The following is a 19,443-nucleotide window of genomic DNA, read 5'->3' as shown; positions in this document are numbered from 1 at the left end:
TAAATACAACCCCCATGGGCCACTGAAATGTTTTAAACCTCTGCAGCACAGAACATGACAAGCCACCCCCAGCAGTCCCTGCCCAAATTCCAGGCACCCGCATCTGTTTGTACACTGCAGAATGCTTCACTGGTAGATTGCCGTTTTCATTCTGCTTGCCCCACCATAGAACAGGCCAGACAGCTACCCTGGAGGCTGAAGCCCAGTGAGAGTTAACCGTGGCCAGAGAATGCAGTTCGGAATTTGTCTTGTGGCATTTAGACGGCCAGTCCTCCACTCTCTTCTTTAATAACCCTTTGTCCAGAGCGCTGGCCTCACAAACAGCTGCCCTGCTTTCTCTTCCCGCTGGCCCCGGCAGCACACGGCCATCGTTCTTTGCCTCCCTGTGGCCTCCTGAATTAGAGATTCCTGTGCCGCTTTTACAGCTTCAGGTGGAGTCGCTCCTAGGGCTTCCTAGGACTTGGGAGACTTGGCTCAGGAAGCCTCCATTTTTGACCTTGCAGAGATGACGGGCTTCATTTTTAGCCCTGGGGGACCTCTGCGGGTGGCTTATTTGTGCATAGTTGAACATATGAAGCTGCCTTCTACTGAATCAGACCCTCGGTCCATCAGAGTCAGTATTGTCTACTCAGACTGGCAGCGTCTCAAGCAGAGGTCTCCAGCGTCTCCAGGGTCTCAAGCGGAGGTTTTTCACACCTACTTGCCTGGACCCTTTTTAGTTGGAGATGCCGGGGATTGAACCTGGGACCTTCTGCTTACCAAGTAGATGCTCTACCACTGAGCCACCATCTCTCCATCTAAAATAAGGTAACTCTAGTTACGATAACTCCTTTTGTACATCGAGGATGCCAGGTTTATTGCACCCTGCTGCTGCAGTGTGCCCTGACCCGGATGGTCCAGGACAGCCCGATCTGCTCAGATCTCGGAAGTGAAGCAGGGTTGGCCCTAGTCAGTACTTGGATGGGAGACCAGCAGGGAATACCAGCTTTGTAATGGACATATGAAGCTGCCTTATACTGAATCCCCTATAATGCCTTATAGGGGAGGGATGGTGGCTCAGTGGTAGAGCATCTGCTTGGGAAGCAGAAGGTCCCAGGTTCAATCCCCAGCATCTCCAACTAAAAAAGGGTCCAGGCAAGTAGGTGTGAAAAACTTCAGCTGGAGACCCTGGAGAGCCGCTGCCAGTCTGAGTAGACAATACTGACTCTGATGGACCAAGGGTCTGATTCAGTAGAAGGCAGCTTCATATGTCCATATGAATCAGACTCTTGGTCCATCAGAGTCAGTATTGTCTACTCAGACTGGCAGCGGCTCTCCAGGGTCTCCAGCTGAGGGTTTTCACACCTATTTAGCCACAGTGTATGTGTGTATATAAAATTTTTTGCCACTGTGTGACACAGAGTGTTGGACTTGATGGGCCGTTGGCCTGATCCAACATGGCTTCTCTTATGTTCTTATTTGCCTGGACCCTTTTTTGGAGATGCAGAGGCCAACAACAGTAAACCACCTGTGAATGTCTCTTGCTTTGGAAGCCCTGCGACTGGACAGCATTTTCTAGCCACTGCAGGGATGGCTGGGATAGGCTCTTGGGAATGGAGAGCCTGGATTTGTAACGCTTTACATTTGTCAGGGTTCAGCCTCTGCTGAAGGAGAGATATTGGAGAGGGAGCAGTGGGGAGGGGAAGGGATACAGGAGGGTTTAACTCTAGCAGAAAGTACTGAAAAGCTGGAGTTTATGAATAGCTAAGGGGGTGGGGGTTCTTCTTCAGGTGGGAAGAATGTACACATTGTATGTACAGTGTATGTACACAGCGGCAAAATAAATCCCAGGTGCCATCAGGAGGTCCTGGTCCTACTGATGGACCTCCTGATGGCGCCTGGGGTTTTGTGGCCACTGTGTGACACAGAGTGTTGGACTGGATGGGCCACTGGCCTGATCCAACATGGCTTCTCTTATGTTCTTCTGTGACAAAGAGTGTTGGACTGGATGGGCCACTGGCCTGATCCAACCTGGCTTCTCTTATGTTCTTCTGTGACAAAGAGTGTTGGACTGGATGGGCCACTGGCTTGATCCAACATGGCTTCTCTTACGTTCTTCTGTGACAAAGAGTGTTGGACTGGATGGGCCACTGGCCTGATCCAACATGGCTTCTCTTATGTTCTTCTGTGACAAAGAGTGTTGGACTGGATGGGCCACTGGCCTGATCCAACATGGCTTCTCTTATGTTCTTCTGTGACAAAGAGTGTTGGACTGGATGGGCCATTGGCCTGATCCAACATGGCTTCTCTTATGTTCTTCTGTGACACAGAGTATTGGACTGGATGGGCCATTGGCCTGCTCCAACATGGCTTCTCTTATGTTCTTCTGTGACAAAGTGTGTTGGACTAGATGGGCCACTGGCCTGATCCAACATGGCTTCTCTTATGTTCTTCTGTGACAAAGAGTGTTGGACTGGATGGGCCAGTGGCCTGATCCAACATGGCTTCTCTTATGTTCTTCTGTGACAAAGAGTGTTGGACTGGATGGGCCACTGGCCTGATCCAACATGGCTTCTCTTATGTTCTTACAGAAGTCCCCTTACAAGGCAAAACTGCTAACCGCAGCCTCTCCCTTTCCTTCCCCATAGACCTGTCAAGTGTGCCTGATGCTGTTGCCCAACAAGTGCAGTTACGGGGCTCATCAAAGAATCCACGCTCACAAATCTCCTTACTGCTGCCCGGAGTGTGGCGCCATTTGTCGGTCAGCCTACTTCCAAACCCATGTCAAGGAGAACTGCCTGCATTATTCACGCAAAGTTGGCTACAGGTTTGTCCTTCGATTCACCTACTCTCCCCCCCCCCCGGGCAAAAAAAAAAAAAGCATTCGAAGGAGCTGGAAGCACACCGAGAGGTTGTTGGAGGAGGGGGCTTCACACAACGGTCTTTGGAAGCAGTTCTTAATATTTATCCATTTGAGGCATTTCATACTCTACATAATAGGCTAGAAAATGCAGGCTTAAAGCAACACGCAGAAATTCGTAACACTGCAATTGAAAGCGGGGATCCCCAGCACTGTGCCAAAGAGCACCGCAGTGCTCACTGACACCTTTCCTGGCATGCACAAGAAAAGTAGGTGGGGTTGTTGCCCAGCGGGGCTTCTGATACGCAGTGTGCATGCAAGGAAACATTTTAAAAGGAGTTGTGTTAAACAGAACATCTGCCTTACGCATAACCTCGCTCCTAGACATTTTGTGGTTGGCTCCTCCTCTCACAGGTGCGATTTTAGGGTTTTGTCCACCACCCTGTGGCAAAAGGTGCCCACAGCTGGAAAAGGTTGAGGTCTCCGGTCAAAAGGAGAAGCATTCAACATACAGACCACATGTCCCAGACGCAAGCACGAGTAACAATATTAGCTGCAACGCAGGAACGATAACAGCACATCCACAACGCGGTAGCCAAAGAGGTAGAAGCAACTGTGCCCTCAAGCTCAGCTGCTGAATAAATTGATAGCCTTTACACAAATTAGCGGGAGCAGCAGGATAATTCGTACTGGTGTAGCGTTACTGCTTGTGTTGTTGTGTTTTTTGGGGGGGAGGGGGTTTCCCTCAAAGCCTAGATTTGCTGCTGCTTCCTCGTAGCGCAAGAGCCGCTAAAATGATTTTAGATGAGCATATTAAAAAGATACATATTCAGCCTGCGTTCCAGCGGAAGAGGAACACGGAGCATAATTATAGCCCCGGGCTCTTGCTTTCAAAGAGCGGCATGCCATGTGCTCTCACACACACACAAAAAAAATCATGCACGATTTTTGTGGGAGCAGAGGTAAATGGGGAGAATTGTTACCGTCATCTGGCACAGATCACCTGGAGTAGTTGGGAGAACGGCAGAATGTAAGATTAGACATACCTTGCCCGTAGGGGACTGGCTTGTAATTTCAGGTAGGTAGCCAGAGGCTTGGAGAGCCACCTGCGAATGTGAAGGCCTGGCTTTTTTTTTAAAATGAAAGTTTCAACCCAATATGCAGTAGCAGTGGAAAAGGCAAACGCTGACTTAGGGGTTATTAGGGAAGGAATTCAGCATAAAACAGTCTGTGTTGGAATGCACCTGTATAGATCTGTAGTGCGGTCTCAATGGGAAAACTGTGATCACTTCTGGCCACTGTATCTCAAAAAGGACACTGCAGAGATGGGAAAGGTACAGAGGAGGGCGACCCAGAGGATGAGAGGGTTGGAGCACCTTCCCGAGGAGGAAAGGCGGAAGAATCTGGAACGTTTCTGTTTTGAAGAGACAACTAAGGGAAAGACTTGACAGAGCAGGAGTGGCCAAACTGCAGCTCAGGAGCCACATGTGGCTCTTTCACACATATTGTGTGGCTCTCGAGGCCCCCACAACCCCGTGAGCCAGCTTGGAGAAGGCATTTGCCTCTTTAAATCACTTTGCCAAGCTAAGCCAACCAGCAGCTTGGAAAATGCATTTAAAGTTGCTTTCTTTCCACCTCTCATCTATTTGCTTTCCTTCCTTCCCTGCCTCCCTCCTTCCCTGCCTCCCTCCTTCCCTCCTTCCTTCCTTCCTTCCTTCCTTCCTTCCTTCCTTCCTTCCTTCCTTCCTTCCTTCCTTCCTTCCTTCCTTCCTTCCTTCCTTCCTTCCTTCTCTCCAACATCTTTATTCTATGTGGCTCTTACATTAAGCAAGTTTGGCTGGCCCTGTGATATAGGTTTATAAAATTATGCATAAAAATTATGCCATTATGCACACTCACAGGCCTCCCTCTCTCTTTCCAGGTGCACTCACTGCGGGGTTGTCTTCATGTCACAAGCGATGCTGAAGGTGCACATTCACGAGAAGCACTGTGAAGTCTTCCACAAGTGTTCGTTCTGCCCGATGGCCTTCAAGTCCGCCGACAGCACCACCGCCCACATCACGAGCCAGCACCCTGCAGAACCTCACAAGACATCTCAGTAAGTCGGTCTCACACTGGGACACACCCTCTTAGCTCCGGACCTGCCCTCCGTTGCATGGCATAGTGTGCCTTCCTGCGTCCGACAAAGCTGGTGGGCAGTAGGTTCAGGACGGACAAAACGTAGTGCTGCTTTACATGGAGAGCGATTAAAAGGTAGCGTTCCCTGTCCAGGGGATGCCGTGATGGTCACAGGAATAAACAGTTTTTAAAGGGGATTAGGTAGATTCATGATAGATATATCTGTCAGGGGCTACTAGTCATGGTGACTGAGAGGAACCTCTGCATTAGAGAAGAGGTCCCCGACCCCCGGACCGTGGACCGGGATTGGTCCATAGCCTGTTAGCGACTGGGCCATGGCGCGAGGCAGAGGCGCTGCACTACCCCTTTTGTCCGCCTGGAATCTGGGACCGTGGCAGATGAAAGAGGCCGCGTGGCCTTGCTCCAAAGCACCACCTCTTTCATCCACCTGGGTCCCGGGCAGGCAGAAGGGGCAGCGCAGCAGCGACTTTCGCCTACCTCTCATTTAAAGACCTCCATGGGGGGCAAGGTGTGGGTAAAGGGGGCAGCCTAGGGCAGCAAAAGCCCCAGCACCCCCCCACACACTGGTCCGTGGGAAAATGGTCTTCTGCAAAACCAATCCCTGGTGCCAAAAAGGTTGGGAGCCGCTGCATTAGAAGCGCTAATCCTCTGAATCCCAGAGCCAGGAGGCAACATCAGGGGAAAGCCTCGGCCTCTGCGCCCTGCTGTTGTATCTTGAGCTTTCAGATAACAGGTCTTGTGGCAGAGAAATTATTTTTTTTCCATTTCCAGAAAACATCCTGAGAATGGGAATTGTTCCCTTTTGCTTCTCTCCGGCGACTTGACAGTTTGGGGGGGTGTTTTTTGATCCATCCTTCCAGGGTGATCTACAAATGTTCCTGCGAGACGGTCTTCAACAAGAAGCGGCTCCTGCAGGAGCATTTCCAGCAAAACGCCAACCGGCTGACGGTGGGAGTCTTCAAGTGTCCGCAGTGCCAGCTGGTGTATATGCAGAAACAGCAGCTGATGCAGCACGTCAAGGTGGGTGGCTGAAGAGGATCCGGCGCCTGCGCAGAACTCCCCCTCCCCCCTTGCCCTTGAACTCGGCACACGTCAGCCCTGCCCTGCCCTGAATGGCCCAGGCTAGCCCAGTTTGGTCAGAGGCTAAGCAGGGTCAGCCCTGGCTACTACTTGGATGGGAGACCGCCAAGGAATACCAGGGTCGTGATGCGGAGGCAGGCAGTGGCAAACCGCTTCTGCACATCTCTTGCTTTGGAAACCCTGTGGCTTGACAGCACTTTCCTCCACCACCACCACCACGTCAGAGCTGGCAAGGAGAGGAGAGGAGAGAACTGGGGGTGGGGGGAGGGGGTGAGCAGTGAAGTGGCCAAGTTTGCAGATGACACTAAATTGTTCAGGGTGGTGAGAACCAGAGAGGATTGTGAGGAACTCCAAAGAGATCTGTTGAGGCTGGGTGAGTGGGCGTCAACATGGCAGATGAGGTTCAATGTGGCCAAGTGCAAAGTAACGCACATTGGGGCCAAGAATCCCAGCTACAAATACAAGTTGATGGGGTGTGAACTGGCAGAGACTGACCAAGAGAGAGATCTTGGGGTCGTGGTAGATAACTCACTGAAAATGTCAAGACAGTGTGCATTTGCAATAAAAAAAAGGCCAATGCCATGCTGGGAATTATTAGGAAGGGAACTGAAAACAAATCAGCCAGTATCATAATGCCCCTGTATAAATAGATGGTGCGGTCTCATTTGGAGTACTGTGTGCAGTTCTGGTCGCCGCACCTCAAAAAGGATATTATAGCATTGGAGAAAGTCCAGAAAAGGGCAACTAGAATGATTAAAGGGCTGGAGCACTTTCCCTATGAAGAAAGGTTGAAACGCTCTTATGTTCTTAAATACTCCAAGTCATTGGCAGGTAAACACCCATGAACACATGAAGCTGCCTTGTACTGAATCAGACCTTTTTGGTCCATCGTTGCCCGTCTTGTCTACTCAGACTGGCAGCGGCTCTCCAGGGTCTCAAGCAGAGGTCTTTCCCATCACCTCCTGCCTGGTCCTTTCACCTGAGGACACCAGGGATTGAGTATGGGACCTTCTGCATGCCAAGCAGATGCGGCTCGTCTGGGCAGGTCATGTGATTCGTCTTCAGAGATATCTGGGCCGGGTCTCGAGAGCAGGAGAGGGCCAACAATGGCTTTTGGTATCCCCACTGCCAATTTTCTTTCACCTGCTAGCAATGTACATATTCACAATCGTAAAAAGCTGAAGCACAAGTTCAGAGATAGCATGCTGTACAGCCCCTACAAGACCGTATCTCTTCAGGATGCAACTAAGTGGTGGTATGTGCTGGTTCTTTTGTGCATCAAGAAGTCACTGCTTGTGGAAAATCAGTGCATCAGTGAGAAGGCCCAGCTAGAAGCTTCCCTCCTGATAGGCCAGCTTTCTTCAAGTAGGAAGCCTTTTACAGAGAAAACGTTCAAATATATCATTTACCTGCATTCAGAAGTGGTACTGTTCCAAGAGAACTGTACCACGTGCTTTTCTCCAAATGTCTGTGCTTTTTGTAAATGTTTGAGCTGCCTTTTCAAGGTTTGTTGTCAAAGATAGGATCTCAAGATGTATGACTTGACCTTTAAAAGGGATCTTTTCAGATGGGGAGGAGAAAAAAAACACGGGATGAGAAAGATGTTTGGCACTTCTTTTATTTTAAAAATCATAAGCTTGCAGTCCATATCACCAAATGCAATTGACATAATGCATTTTCCTTCACCAGCATGTAGAGTTCAACCCTGTTAGTCTCACCATGTTGGAGAACACTGCAAAGACTTCCCAAGTCTCCAGGTTCACCTGGGGGAGAGTCATAACTGGACACAAACTCAATAGCTACAACTATCTCTTTCACATCCAGGCAGTACAAATCAGACCTCCTGTTCCTCAGTCGATTTGGCTTTTATTCGAGGTGGAAGCGAAGGAGGCTTACGGCTTTGCCCAAGCGTCCCCTTTGCCTTCTTGTGTGCTGAACAGCTGTCTTTAATTAGATGCAGAACTTTGATGAAAGATTCTTGGATCTGAAACAGTCTTGACGAACTTGTGACAAATGACTTCCACACACGATGCAAAAAGCCTCAAGAGGGTGGTGTACATTCAAAAATAATAATAAATAGGAGGGGTGGCTTGAAGGGATTGTGCCCTGGTCTAGCTGGAGATGCCCCCAAAGATCGAACCCAAGACGACCTCTGTCAGTTGAGATCTTGTCTTTCCTGTCCTGTGGATTCTTTTCCATGTGAAGAAGAAGACAACCACAGATTTATACCCGCCCTTCACTCTGAATCTCAGAGCAGCTTACAATCTCCTTTATCTTCTTCCCCCACAACAGACACCCTGTGAGGTAGGTGGAGCTGAGAGAGCACGGACAGAAGCTGCCCTTTCAAGGACAACTCCTTTGAGAGCTATGGCTGACCCAAGGCCATTCCAGCAGCTGCAAGTGGAGGAGTGGGGAATCAAACCCAGTTCTCCCAGATAAGACCAAACTGGCTCTCAGTCACGTTGACTGACCCAAGTTCACATTCAGCCCTGGGTCAAGACAAGCACATCACACATGATAAAGTTACCGACCCTCGTTGCCAAGTCCGTTCCATTAGAGCTGTTCTCAAAGCGAATGCTTGAGTTTATAAAAGAGGTGAGGTTACTTGAAGCAGCAGATGCTGTACTACAGGGGTCCCCAACGCAGTGCCCGTGGGCACCATTGCGCCTGCAGGCACCTTTGCTGTTGCTCGCCGAGTGTTTTTAGAAAGTGGGTGGGACAGGGTTGCCCAGCAACACTTCTGATAGGCCACTGGATATTTGATTGGCTGTTTGGATGTAGTACATTAAGGGGAAGGTGGTGGTGGGTCACGAGCACCTTTTATAAATTTGACAACAACTACGAAAACAAACGGTACAACCAGCAGAGAGAGTTAAACAGAGCAGTCTCTTGAACACGCGCATAAAACTGCCTTATACCGAATCGGATTCTTAGACCACCAAAGTCAGCCTTGTCTGCACAGACAGACTACTCTGGAACAGCCTCCCAGAAGCCCTCAGGGCCCTGCAGGCAGTTCCGCAGGGCCTGCAAGACTGAACTATTTCGGATGGCATAGGACATCTAACGGGAGAGGGCTGCCACCACTTCTGGATCTATCGCACTTTAGTACTAACTGCCTAGGATCTGTACGCGTTGAGAAAGGAAATATTATGTGCCTGAAGTAACACCATTGCAATTTACCTGATTGTTTTATTGTTTTAATATTGCTTATTTTTTATTGTGTATTTTATGTTGTTCGCCGCCTTGAGTCTGCATAGAATAGGCAGGATATAAATATAATGTAAATAAATAGACTGGCAGTGGCTCTCTGGCAGAGGTTTTTCCCATCACCTGCTTCTGAGCCTTTCAACTGGAGGTGCCGGGGATTGAACTTGGGACCTTGTGCGTGCAAAGCAGAGGCTCTACCACTGAGTCATGGCCACCTCTTGGGTTTGCTATCAACCTTCCTCCCAAGTATGATTTGGATCAGGTGCTGCAAGTTTTCTAGGCAAGTCCTAAGAGGCTTTTGTAGATTCTTGAACAACATCTGCTGCATTGTTGATAAGACACAGCTCTTAGGGCAGGACATCCAAACTGTGCCCTGAATGGACACTAATGTGATATTATTCAAAATAATTGATACTTTGTTTCTTCCTAATGGGTTTGCAATCTGAAGCTTGGCTCTGATATCACTAGAGGAGTGTGCCGTTGGTTGGGCAGTAGTTCCATAGGATCCGGGCCTTGGTGTATCTGTGCAGTAGTGGATTATCTTGTTGTGGAATTGCTGCTGTTTAAATATACAGCTTTCTTACTATGCTGTCTTCAAGGGCAGCTGCTTTGCACCTTTAAGTGACGTCTGATTCCTCGTTCTTTTTGTTCCTCTTCAATCGGTCATTGTTGTGTAGTGATTAAGCATGTGGACTCTTATCTGGGAGAACTGGGTTTGATTCCCTACTTCTCCACTTGCAGCTGCTGGAATAGTCTTGGGTCAGTCATAGCTTTCTCAGAGCTCTTCTTGAAAGGGCAGCTTCTATGAGAGCTCTCTCAGCCCCACCTACTTCACTGGGTGTCTGTTGTGGGGGGAGGAAGGGAAAAGAGATTATAGACTGGTCTGAGACTCTGTCCTTGAAGGGGCGGCTTCTGGGAGAGCTCTCTCAGCCCAACCTTCCTCACAGGGTGTCTGCTGTGGGGGAGGAAAGTGAAGGAGATCGTAGGCCGCTCTGAGATTCAGGTAGAAGGGCGGAATATAAATCCAATATCATCATCTCCTTTTTTGTTTCCACCTTAAAAGGTAAGCAGTTGCCACATACAAGTAGCGCAAATGCCTCACGCCTGTTACTCATAATCTGGAAAAGGGCCTATAAACCCTGATAAGGCCCGCTATGAAGATTAAATAGCGCAGGGGAAATCACATCAACAAGCTAGCAAGAGACAAGTCAATACAAATTTTATGAAATTGTGGAAATGGCTGTTGGGGAGACACTGATCAATGCCGTTTACTCAAGATCCAGCCAATACATAATCTCATCATAGTAGACTCTCTGTCCATCCATCCGTCAGCCTGTGTCCCAAAATCTCCCAGGGAACTACGTCTTCGACTGCTTCCAGAAAACAGGTCCCAACTCACAGCCATGATAGTCTACTTAGGGTACATATTTTTGGACTGCATGAAGTGTTGATTGTCTTTATTGTAAGCAATGCAACTGCAGTTGGGCTTGTGCTGACTACTTTTGCAGACCCAACACTCAACACTGTTTATTTGGGATTATAGTCTTTCCTCCTACATGCACCAAGACTGTCCTCTGAGTGGAACACTTCAAATATTTATGGGGGTGGGGAGAGAATGTACCATTTTACGAGGGTGTGTATCTCATGAAAGGGGGATGATGTTTTCCCCTTCGGCCAAGAGCTGGCAGTATTTGGAAAGGTGGTGCATCAAGGAGAGATGACTAGGAACCAGCCCATGTGCTTCCTTTTGTGTTTATTTCTATCCTGTTTCCCCCACCCCTACCCTCCCACTCACTTGGGGCTCAGAGTGGCTTAGAGGAATGTTCTCCCCTGCTTTGTTTTTTCACCACAGTCCTGTGAGGTAGGCCAGGCTGAGAGTTTGTGAGAGGCCCAAGGGTCGGTCAGCGAGCTTCCATGGTAGTGGTGGGGTTTGAACCCAGATCTCCCAGGATCTTAATCCCACACTCTATCCACTGCACCTCGCTAGTTTTCATACTGTCTCACTAGCAATGCTCCCTTTAAGCTGTGGAGTCTTGTGAGTAAAAATTCTACTTTGTAAGATACTGGCATTAATGTTGTGAGTGAGCAGTTTGGCTACTGCATAAATTAGTTTGCTCTGGGGACATCCTTCCTGAGCTAAGACAAAAATGTGTGAGCCAGAGGCTAAAAAACTGTGAGCTAACTCTAGTTCACACTAATTTAGCTTAGAGGGAACACTGCCCAGCATGCTGACCTTTCATTTTCAGGGAGTATTTCTTAACAGAGGAACATGTGGTGGTCTCTTCTTTTGCAGTCAGGTGGTATGGTTCAAAGAGGAATGTACCCCATTCTTTTTTCTAACACGTTTGCAGTGATTCAGAGTACTCTCGTCCGGGTGATGTCCACATTGTCCACCCTTCACCATTTCCCAAGTTGGGTGAGCCGTTTGAAAGAGCCGTCGTTTTTTCCCCAATAAGCCGAGTATGCAGACACATTTTTAACAGTTTCTCACTCTGTTCTTTCTCTGTGTGACCTTTTCCCATTCTGTTTGTTTGCCAGAGTGTCCACGGAGTCCCTGAAAACCCCGAGGACCCAGCCAGTTTCCGCCAGAAGTCAGAGACGGCAGCGAGCAGCAACGCCCTCTCGACATCGAAGGAGCTGTCGGTCGTCAACGGTACTCCCCAGGCGCCTTTGCCTGCGAAAGACACGAGCCCAGAATCAAAGCCCAAGGCGAAGCCCTGCAGCTGGACTTGCCGGGAGTGCGCCCAGTGGCTCCCGGACCGAGAAACCTACGTGTCTCATATGAAGAAGAGCCACGGAAAGGTGAGGGAAACATTGGCATCACGTTTGATTCTTCTTCCCACAAACACAGCAAAAATACCGTAGCTGTACGACAGGCGCCCATAAAGACATGAGAGAGTCTGGGAGGTTGGTTCCTTTGCTGCGTTGCATACCTTTGAGACAGCATGTCAAGTATATCCTGCAGAAAGGCTGCGATAGCATTGAAGCGATCTCAGCGTCCATCTTGCAGATAGGGGAATGAGGCTGAGAAACTCATCGGTGTCCTTGACACAAGCGAGTTTACGGCCAAACTCTCAAGCAAGCGAATTTGTGGTCAGGAGTCGTTTGCTATGATGTGAAGGGGAATCTTAAGATCACACAGAAAAGCTCTCTTGTCCGTCCATCAACCAAAGAAGCTCATTCGGTGGGTTCCTGAGACAGGACCTTTTCAGTGGCAGCCCCACAGTCATGGCAGCCTCCCCAGAGAGGTGCACCTGGCCGCCTCATTTTCGATCTTCAGGAGGCAGTTGAAGACCATTTTATTTAGGACTAAATTGGACTAATTTGCTTTTTTATTTATTGGCATTCCTGATTGGAGATTTTAAATTGTGGTCTTTAGCTGTTTCTATAATCATTGTTTTATTTATATTATAAGCTACTTTCCTAACCTGGATGGCCCAGGCTAGGCCGATCTTGCCAGATCTCAGAAACTAAATAGGGTTGGCCTTGGTTAGTACTTGAATGGGAGGCCACCAGAGATACCCGGCTCACTGGGCAGAGGCAGGCAATGGCAAACCACCTGTGTTCTTCTCGTACCTTGAAAGCCCTCCAGGGGGCGCCATAAGCCAGTTGCACCTTGACGACTTTAAAAAAAAAAAGTTGCTTTGAGTTTTGCAAGGTAGGAAGGTAGCCAATGATTGTTTTTAATCAACAAATCAAAGAACATGTCCCGTGTGCATCTCCACAGCAGAAGGGAAAGTGGGGGTCTGCAGATTCTCAGCAAACGTATATCTGAGAGCCACACAGACTTCTGGCCAAGACTCTCAGGCCCGTCTACCGTGAGTCTGCAGGCAGCCACTCCTCAAGCAGGGTCGTGCGGCACACAGATTGCAAGTGCCCCTTTGTCCATCGTGCGCAAAGCAGCTTTGTGCCATAATTCAAAGAACGGCCTTGCAAACACAAGTCCAGTTCTTCTGCCCCGACCCAAAACACACGTTCCTACTCTGCTCTTGTGGTTTTCGCTAACCCCTTCTGTTCTCTCATTAGAACATCAAGAGATATCCCTGTCGTCAGTGCGAGAAGTCATTCAACGCCTCCAATAGTCTGCGGAGACACACGCGAAATGATCACGACACAGCAAAGAAAGTTTATACCTGCCCGTGAGTATTGGGGGGGAGGGAGTCTTTCCCCACAATGGACCCGTCTTCCAGGTTCAAAAGGGCTTTGCGACGAACGTATCTGCTGCTGCCTGTTTTGGAACATCACATAGAGTCTTAGGCTACAATGCTGGCCAGGGTTTCCCCATTAGACGTGATGTGTCTTAGCAATAATGCAAGCAGCAGCCGATATGTGAGAGGGTCATGCAGACCTTGTTAGACTGCTGGTGTAGTGGTCTGGTGTGGACCCTCACTAGCTGGCCCTAGGTATAGAAAGAAGACTGCAGATTTATACCCCGCCCTTCTCTCTGAATTAGAGACTCAGAGCGGCTGATAATCCTATATCTTCTCTCCCCACAACAAACACCCTGTGAGGTGGGTGGGACTGAGAGAGCTCTCCCAGAAGCTGCCCTTTCAAGGACAGCTCTGAGAGAGCTATGGCTGACCCAAGGCCATTCCAGCAGCTGCAAGTGGAAGAGTGGGGAATCAAACCCGGTTCTCCCAGATAAGAATCCACACACTTAACCACTACACCAAACTGGCTCTCCTTGATTCCGTGAGCCTGTGGTTCTGTGTGTTCTGTGGTTCCCGCCGACACTTTTTCCAGTGCCTGCTAAGTGTTTTTAGGAAGTGGATGAGGCCAGGTAGGGCTTTTGTTCAGCAAGGTTTCTGATTGACCATTGAAGATCTGATTGGCTGAGTAGAGTTTTTTAAATGTTGCTTTGGCAGCAGCTGCCACCTCCGCACCACGATCCACAACGTGGCACTGAGGTTAAGCTGTGGCAGCCATTTTGTGGCTGTTTCCTTCTCCTGCGGGAGCCATTTTGTGGCAGCCATTTTACTGCTGCCCCCGCTGTGCCGTATCAGAATTCCAGAGGCTCAAAAAGGTTGGGGACCCCCTCCCCAAGCAGATGTCTCAGATGGCTTCAAGCTGGCCACTGAAAAGGCCCTTGTTCAAGGTGGCTTTTATTGCCTCATCAGGGCAACAGAATGAGTTAGTCTCGGATGTTTGAAATCTTCCCTTTTGCCGGCTCCTGAATTCCTGCTTCGTTTGAACAAAGGTGGTTCCCAGCAAGACACAGGCAAAAGAAATCCTCATCTTGTCCAGCGTTCCCTTCATGTAAATCTCTTTGTTTGTCCTCTAGAAGGGAAGCTTGGCTAAAATTAGCCTGCTCTTGCGGTTTCACTAACCATTCTCCTCCTCACCGCCTTGCTGGTAAAGTTCTGGTGGTCAATCCGGTGGGCCAAGGTCACCCTTTGCGGGAAAGGGCAGAATAGAAATGAACTGAAATAAAATAACAACTGATAATAGAAAGCTGGATTTTGAGCCTCTTTGGATAGAGCGTGTGCCTTTAGCTCCTGGCAGCGATCCGTGCCCAGACTTTTGTGGGGAGGTGGCTGGGATGTCCCTGCCGGTTGCCTGAAGACCACCCCAAGAACCAGGTGCACCCTGGGAAGCCATCCTGCTGTGCACATGAGCTCATCTGTGAGCAGATGTCATAGCTGGAGGTTTCTTCAAAAAGGAGCATTGGAACCTACAGTCAAACATATGCAGCTAGGGCAGAGCTACACTCAGGGGTGGCCAAACTTGCTTAATGTAAGAGCCACATAGAATAAACGTTGAATGTTTGAGAACAGCAAGACATGGGCGTAAGGCAGGGTGTTGAACTCATTTGTTATGAGGGCCGGATCTGACATAAATGAGACTTTGAGGGGCCAGGCCATGTGTGTCCCTATTTAAGATTAGGTAGCAGAGATAACACAGACAAACACAAATATATATATTTTTAAAAACTTAAAACATGCTTAAAACATTAGCACTCATTGGTCTTAAGGATGCTTTCTTTGTATTTCCCCCATGGGGTCCAGGGAACTGGGCAAAGGAAGCTCTGGCTCTTTCCTTCCTCCCCCAGGGGACTAGGGGGGGAGCCTCAGCCACTGGAGAAAATAGAGGTTTTGCTCTGTAGCTCCTGAGCAATTGCGCGAGCCTTGCAAAGCAAGCTGTTATGCAGAAGGAAGCAGATGACAGCCGGTTGCTCGAGGGTCTGATAGGAGCCCTCTGGGGGCCTGATTCAGCCCCCAAGCTGCATGTTCGACACCCCTGGCGTAAGGTGTTTGAGAGCCGGAAGGGAGGAAGGAAGGCAAATAGATTTGGGGGGAGGGAGAGGTGGAAAGGAAGCAACTAACTTTAGATGCATTTTCCAAGCTGACTGATGGGGCAGTGGGGGCTTTGTGAGCCACACAATATGTGTGAAAGAGCCACATGTGGCTCCAGAGCTGCAGTTGGGCCACCCATGGTTATGCATTAAGCTTGCAAACGTGTTTCCAAATACTCATTTGCTGGTTTGTAATAATTGAGGGTGGGGGGCGATTTGGATAGTCCAGGCAAGCCGGATCTTCGGAAGTTAATCAGGGTTGACTGTGGCAAGTACTTGGATGGGAGACCTCCAGGGAATACCAGCAGTCGGGAGGGCAAGGGCAGGCTTCCTCTGTGCATATCCTCCCAGCCCCCAGTAGGGGTCAGTCACCAGAGGTTGCCATCCAGAGGTCAACTTCCAGGTGTCACCAGAGGTTGACTTCCAGGTGCATGCACACGCACAAAAGGAAGGGAGGGAGGAAGAAAGGTTGGTTGGTTAATGGAGGGGGGGGGGACATGTATAGAGGGGAGTCAGTAGGCGGGAAGCATGGGCATTTGGAATAAGCAGCAGTTCTTTCTCTTACAGACAAAAGCTTGTGTGAAGGAATACGCATAGTATTCAGCAGATTTCCTTAAACAAGCCAGAGCACTTATGAAACGGAACAGGGTCCTATCTCAAGAATCCATATTAAATACTTCTAAGTTGTAGTTCTTGTCTCACTCGGAAGCTAAGCAGGGTGAGCCCTGGTTGGTATTTGGATGGGAGACCTCCAAGGAAGCCCAGGGTTGTGACTTGGAGGCAAGCAATGGCCAACCACCTCTGTTTGTCTCTTGAACACCCCACGAAGAGTTGCCATAAGTCAGCCTCAGCTTGACGGCACCTTTCACACACACACCCCTTCTTATTTCTCTGCAGAGCTTATCAGCTCTTTGGAGAGTTTTTCTAGAATTGGCACTTTGGAATTTGTCACCGTTAATCCAAGGATGGGATTGAGTTGGGGGGCAGGGAATGAAGAGCCTGCCCGCTTTTAGAGCCATCCCATCAACAGACATCTGCCTCTTCCCAGAAGGATATGGCAAATGACAGAGTCCCTCCCGTGAGGATTTTGTGGCCTGGAGCCTGACGCGTTAGATGTAACTAGACTCCATACAATGCTATTCCTGGTCAGGACAGATTGCATACAGTTTGCATTTCTACCATTCTGTGTTTTCAGCCAATGGCTCTTCAATGTTTAAGACTCCAAGAACATTGAAGTGGGCACTGAGGGTTGAGGAGCGTTAGAAAGCCCTTCTCTACCAAGTTATTGGCGTTGAAACCTCGGATTTGATTGGGCTTAGACTGGAGTAAATTCCACATAAGCTTGAGCCGAGGGCCTCCATCTTCTACGCACAGGGATTCTAAGCCTTCTTTTTGTGGCAACTTGTGCATATCCTCCCAGCCCCCAGCATTTAGTAATTTATATATATAAAGCTGCCTTTCCACTCAGTCCTGAGTCCACAAAGCAACTAATTTTAAAACATTTAAGCCAGGGGTGTCAAACGTGAGTCTGAGCATTGACCATGAGAATAGCATACTCAAGATTGCTACACCATGGATATTATCTCCAGATTTTGATGCAGTAATTCAGAGCAAGATGATGATGATGATGATATTGGATTTATATCCTGCCCTATATTCTGAATCTCAAGAGTCTCAGAGCGGTCACAATCTCCTTTACCTTCCCCCCCCACACACACACACAACAGACACCCTGTGAGGTGGGTGGGGTTGAGAGAGCTCTTGCAAAAGCTGCCCTTTCGAGGACAGTTCTGCGAGAGCTATGGCTAACCCAAGGCCATTCCAGGAGCTGCAAGTGGAGGAGTGGGGAATCAAACCCAGTTTTCCCAGATAAGAACCACTACACCACACAAAGGTGTCCATTATCAGAAACTGTTAAAGAACAAAATATTGCAAAAGTGCTAATCTTTTAGGCATATTATATTTTACGTTTTTAAAACTTTGTGTTTTTCTGTGTCCTTTCAAAAGTTGATATCTCTGCTCCCTGGCATTCCATTTTATGACACACACGGCCTGGCCCAGCAAGGTCTCATCTATGTCAGATCCGGCCCTCATGACAAATGAGTTTGACACCTCTGAAAACAATAACAAATAGTTTAAATTATAAAATGTTATTGAAAACGTGAATACAGAGCACTAAAAGGAAAAGAAAGGTCCCCTGTGCAAGTACCAGTCGTTTCCGACTCTGGAGTGACGTTGCTTTCACAACGTTTTCACGGCAGACTTTTTACGGGGTGGTTTGCCATTGCCTTCCCCAGTCTTTTACACTTTCCCCCCAGCAAGCTGGGTACTTCTTTTCCTGACCTCGGAAGGATGGAAGGCTGAGTCAACCTTGGGCCGGCTACCTGAATCCAGCTTCCGCCGGAATCGAACTCAGGTCGTGAGCAGAGAGTTCAGACCCACAGTACTGCAGTACTGCTGCTTTACCACTCTGCGCCACGGGGCCGCACTAAAAGGGGGGCACTAAAAGGAAGGCCAATAATGTTGGGTATGCCAGATGAAACCAGAAAAGGACTTCCCCTGCTGGCGGAAGATACCAGTAGAGGGAGTCAGACTAATCTCCCTGGGGGGAAGGAGTTTTTGGAACAGAACTAATAAATAATATAAAAGAGTGTTTACTGTATGCGATCAAAGACCACAATTGAACAGATAACAAGTCAAAACAGAAACAAAGCACACTTACCCGGGAGGGGAGGCACGTTGATCGCATAGGAGGTTTTCCCAGGGTGAGGATAGTGTGCAAGCCCTGCAACTTCCCCAATGCAAGGAAGACTCACTTGCATCGTTTGTGGTATGAATTCTATACCACCAGTGTGCACCAGCAGTTTCACAGTTTGCATAAGCCGAAAGCAGTTGTCCTTGCCCCAGCTGGCTTGGACCAAAAACGTTCCCAGCGGAGGGAGAGAAGAAGCGAAGGGGAGGAGCAAGACTGAACATGAACGATCTTAACCCTTGTCCTGCTTTTATTTTTCAGGTACTGCACAGATGAAGTTCAGTCGTTTCCTCAGCTGTCTGCGCTAGAGAACCACATCAGCCTCATGCACGGCATCAAAACCCCAGACCATTCCCAGATTGCCAAAGCCAAAGCCCCAGCGGAAGTCTTGACAAAAGTAATCTGCTGTGCTTTTTTGTCAATCGCAGGTTTCCCTCTCGTGTAGCTGCCCGGCCCACCTGGTGGCCTTCCCCTTTTGCTTGTCGCCTGTGGAAGCCCCTCGAATTCTGGCCTGTGCCATTTCGGCAATTGCTTTGCCCATTTCTGCATTTCTTTTTTCACAGCAAGCCATGACCTGTGCGTATTGTGAAGCCAAACATTGCGAGAGCGGTTTGTTTAAAAAAAACCCACAAAACTGGTGCAAGCACTCACACACAAAATCATTGGAATAAATTGTGTAAATTAGATGTGTTTTTTGCATTTGCGTTCTCCAGTGCAGGAGAACGCAAATGCAAAACAGTGCAAGCGTTTTTGGGAAGTAGGCGGGGCCAGAAGGAAGATAATAAGAAAATACTGGATTTATATCCCACCCTTCCATCTGAATCTCAAGAGTCTTGTTAAGAGTGGCTCACAGTCTCCTTCACACCTTCCACCCCCACAACAGAGACCCTGTGAGGTAGGTGGGGCTGAATATCTTCTGCCCTTTTAAGGACAGCTCTGCGAGACCGATGGCTGACCCAAGGCCTTTCCAGGGAAGAGTCCGCACACTTAACTGCTTTTGCCTGGCAAGGCATCTGATTGACTATTGGGGATTTGATCGGCTTTGCAGATTTTTTTGAAAATGTTGCGTGGGCAGCAGCTACCACCACAGCACACAGATCTCTGCTGTGTCACTGAACTTTAGCTGCGACAATC

The 19,443-nt window shown here is 48.8% G+C and overlaps 2 protein-coding genes across 2 annotated transcripts in view; both read left to right on the top strand.

Moving 5' to 3' along the window:
- The window catches only part of SEC11A (SEC11 homolog A, signal peptidase complex subunit), a 66,366-nt gene that overhangs the window by 29,146 nt on the left and 17,777 nt on the right, over window positions 1–19,443 (top strand). The window lies entirely within an intron of this gene.
- LOC132587645 (zinc finger protein 592-like) overlaps window positions 1–19,443 on the top strand; it is a 39,109-nt gene that overhangs the window by 18,285 nt on the left and 1,381 nt on the right. Inside the window, exons 2-7 of the mRNA XM_060259963.1 lie at window positions 2,628–2,806; window positions 4,761–4,937; window positions 5,839–5,998; window positions 11,804–12,067; window positions 13,292–13,404; window positions 18,571–18,706. Coding sequence (XP_060115946.1) covers window positions 2,628–2,806; window positions 4,761–4,937; window positions 5,839–5,998; window positions 11,804–12,067; window positions 13,292–13,404; window positions 18,571–18,706 — 1,029 coding nt within the window. The remainder of the gene's footprint in view (window positions 1–2,627; window positions 2,807–4,760; window positions 4,938–5,838; window positions 5,999–11,803; window positions 12,068–13,291; window positions 13,405–18,570; window positions 18,707–19,443) is intronic.

This window comes from Heteronotia binoei, chromosome 19, assembly GCF_032191835.1.
Source record: "Heteronotia binoei isolate CCM8104 ecotype False Entrance Well chromosome 19, APGP_CSIRO_Hbin_v1, whole genome shotgun sequence".
Lineage (NCBI taxonomy): Eukaryota > Metazoa > Chordata > Lepidosauria > Squamata > Gekkonidae > Heteronotia > Heteronotia binoei.
Note: the sequence above shows the minus strand (reverse complement) of the source record. Positions and strands in the feature narration are given on the sequence as shown.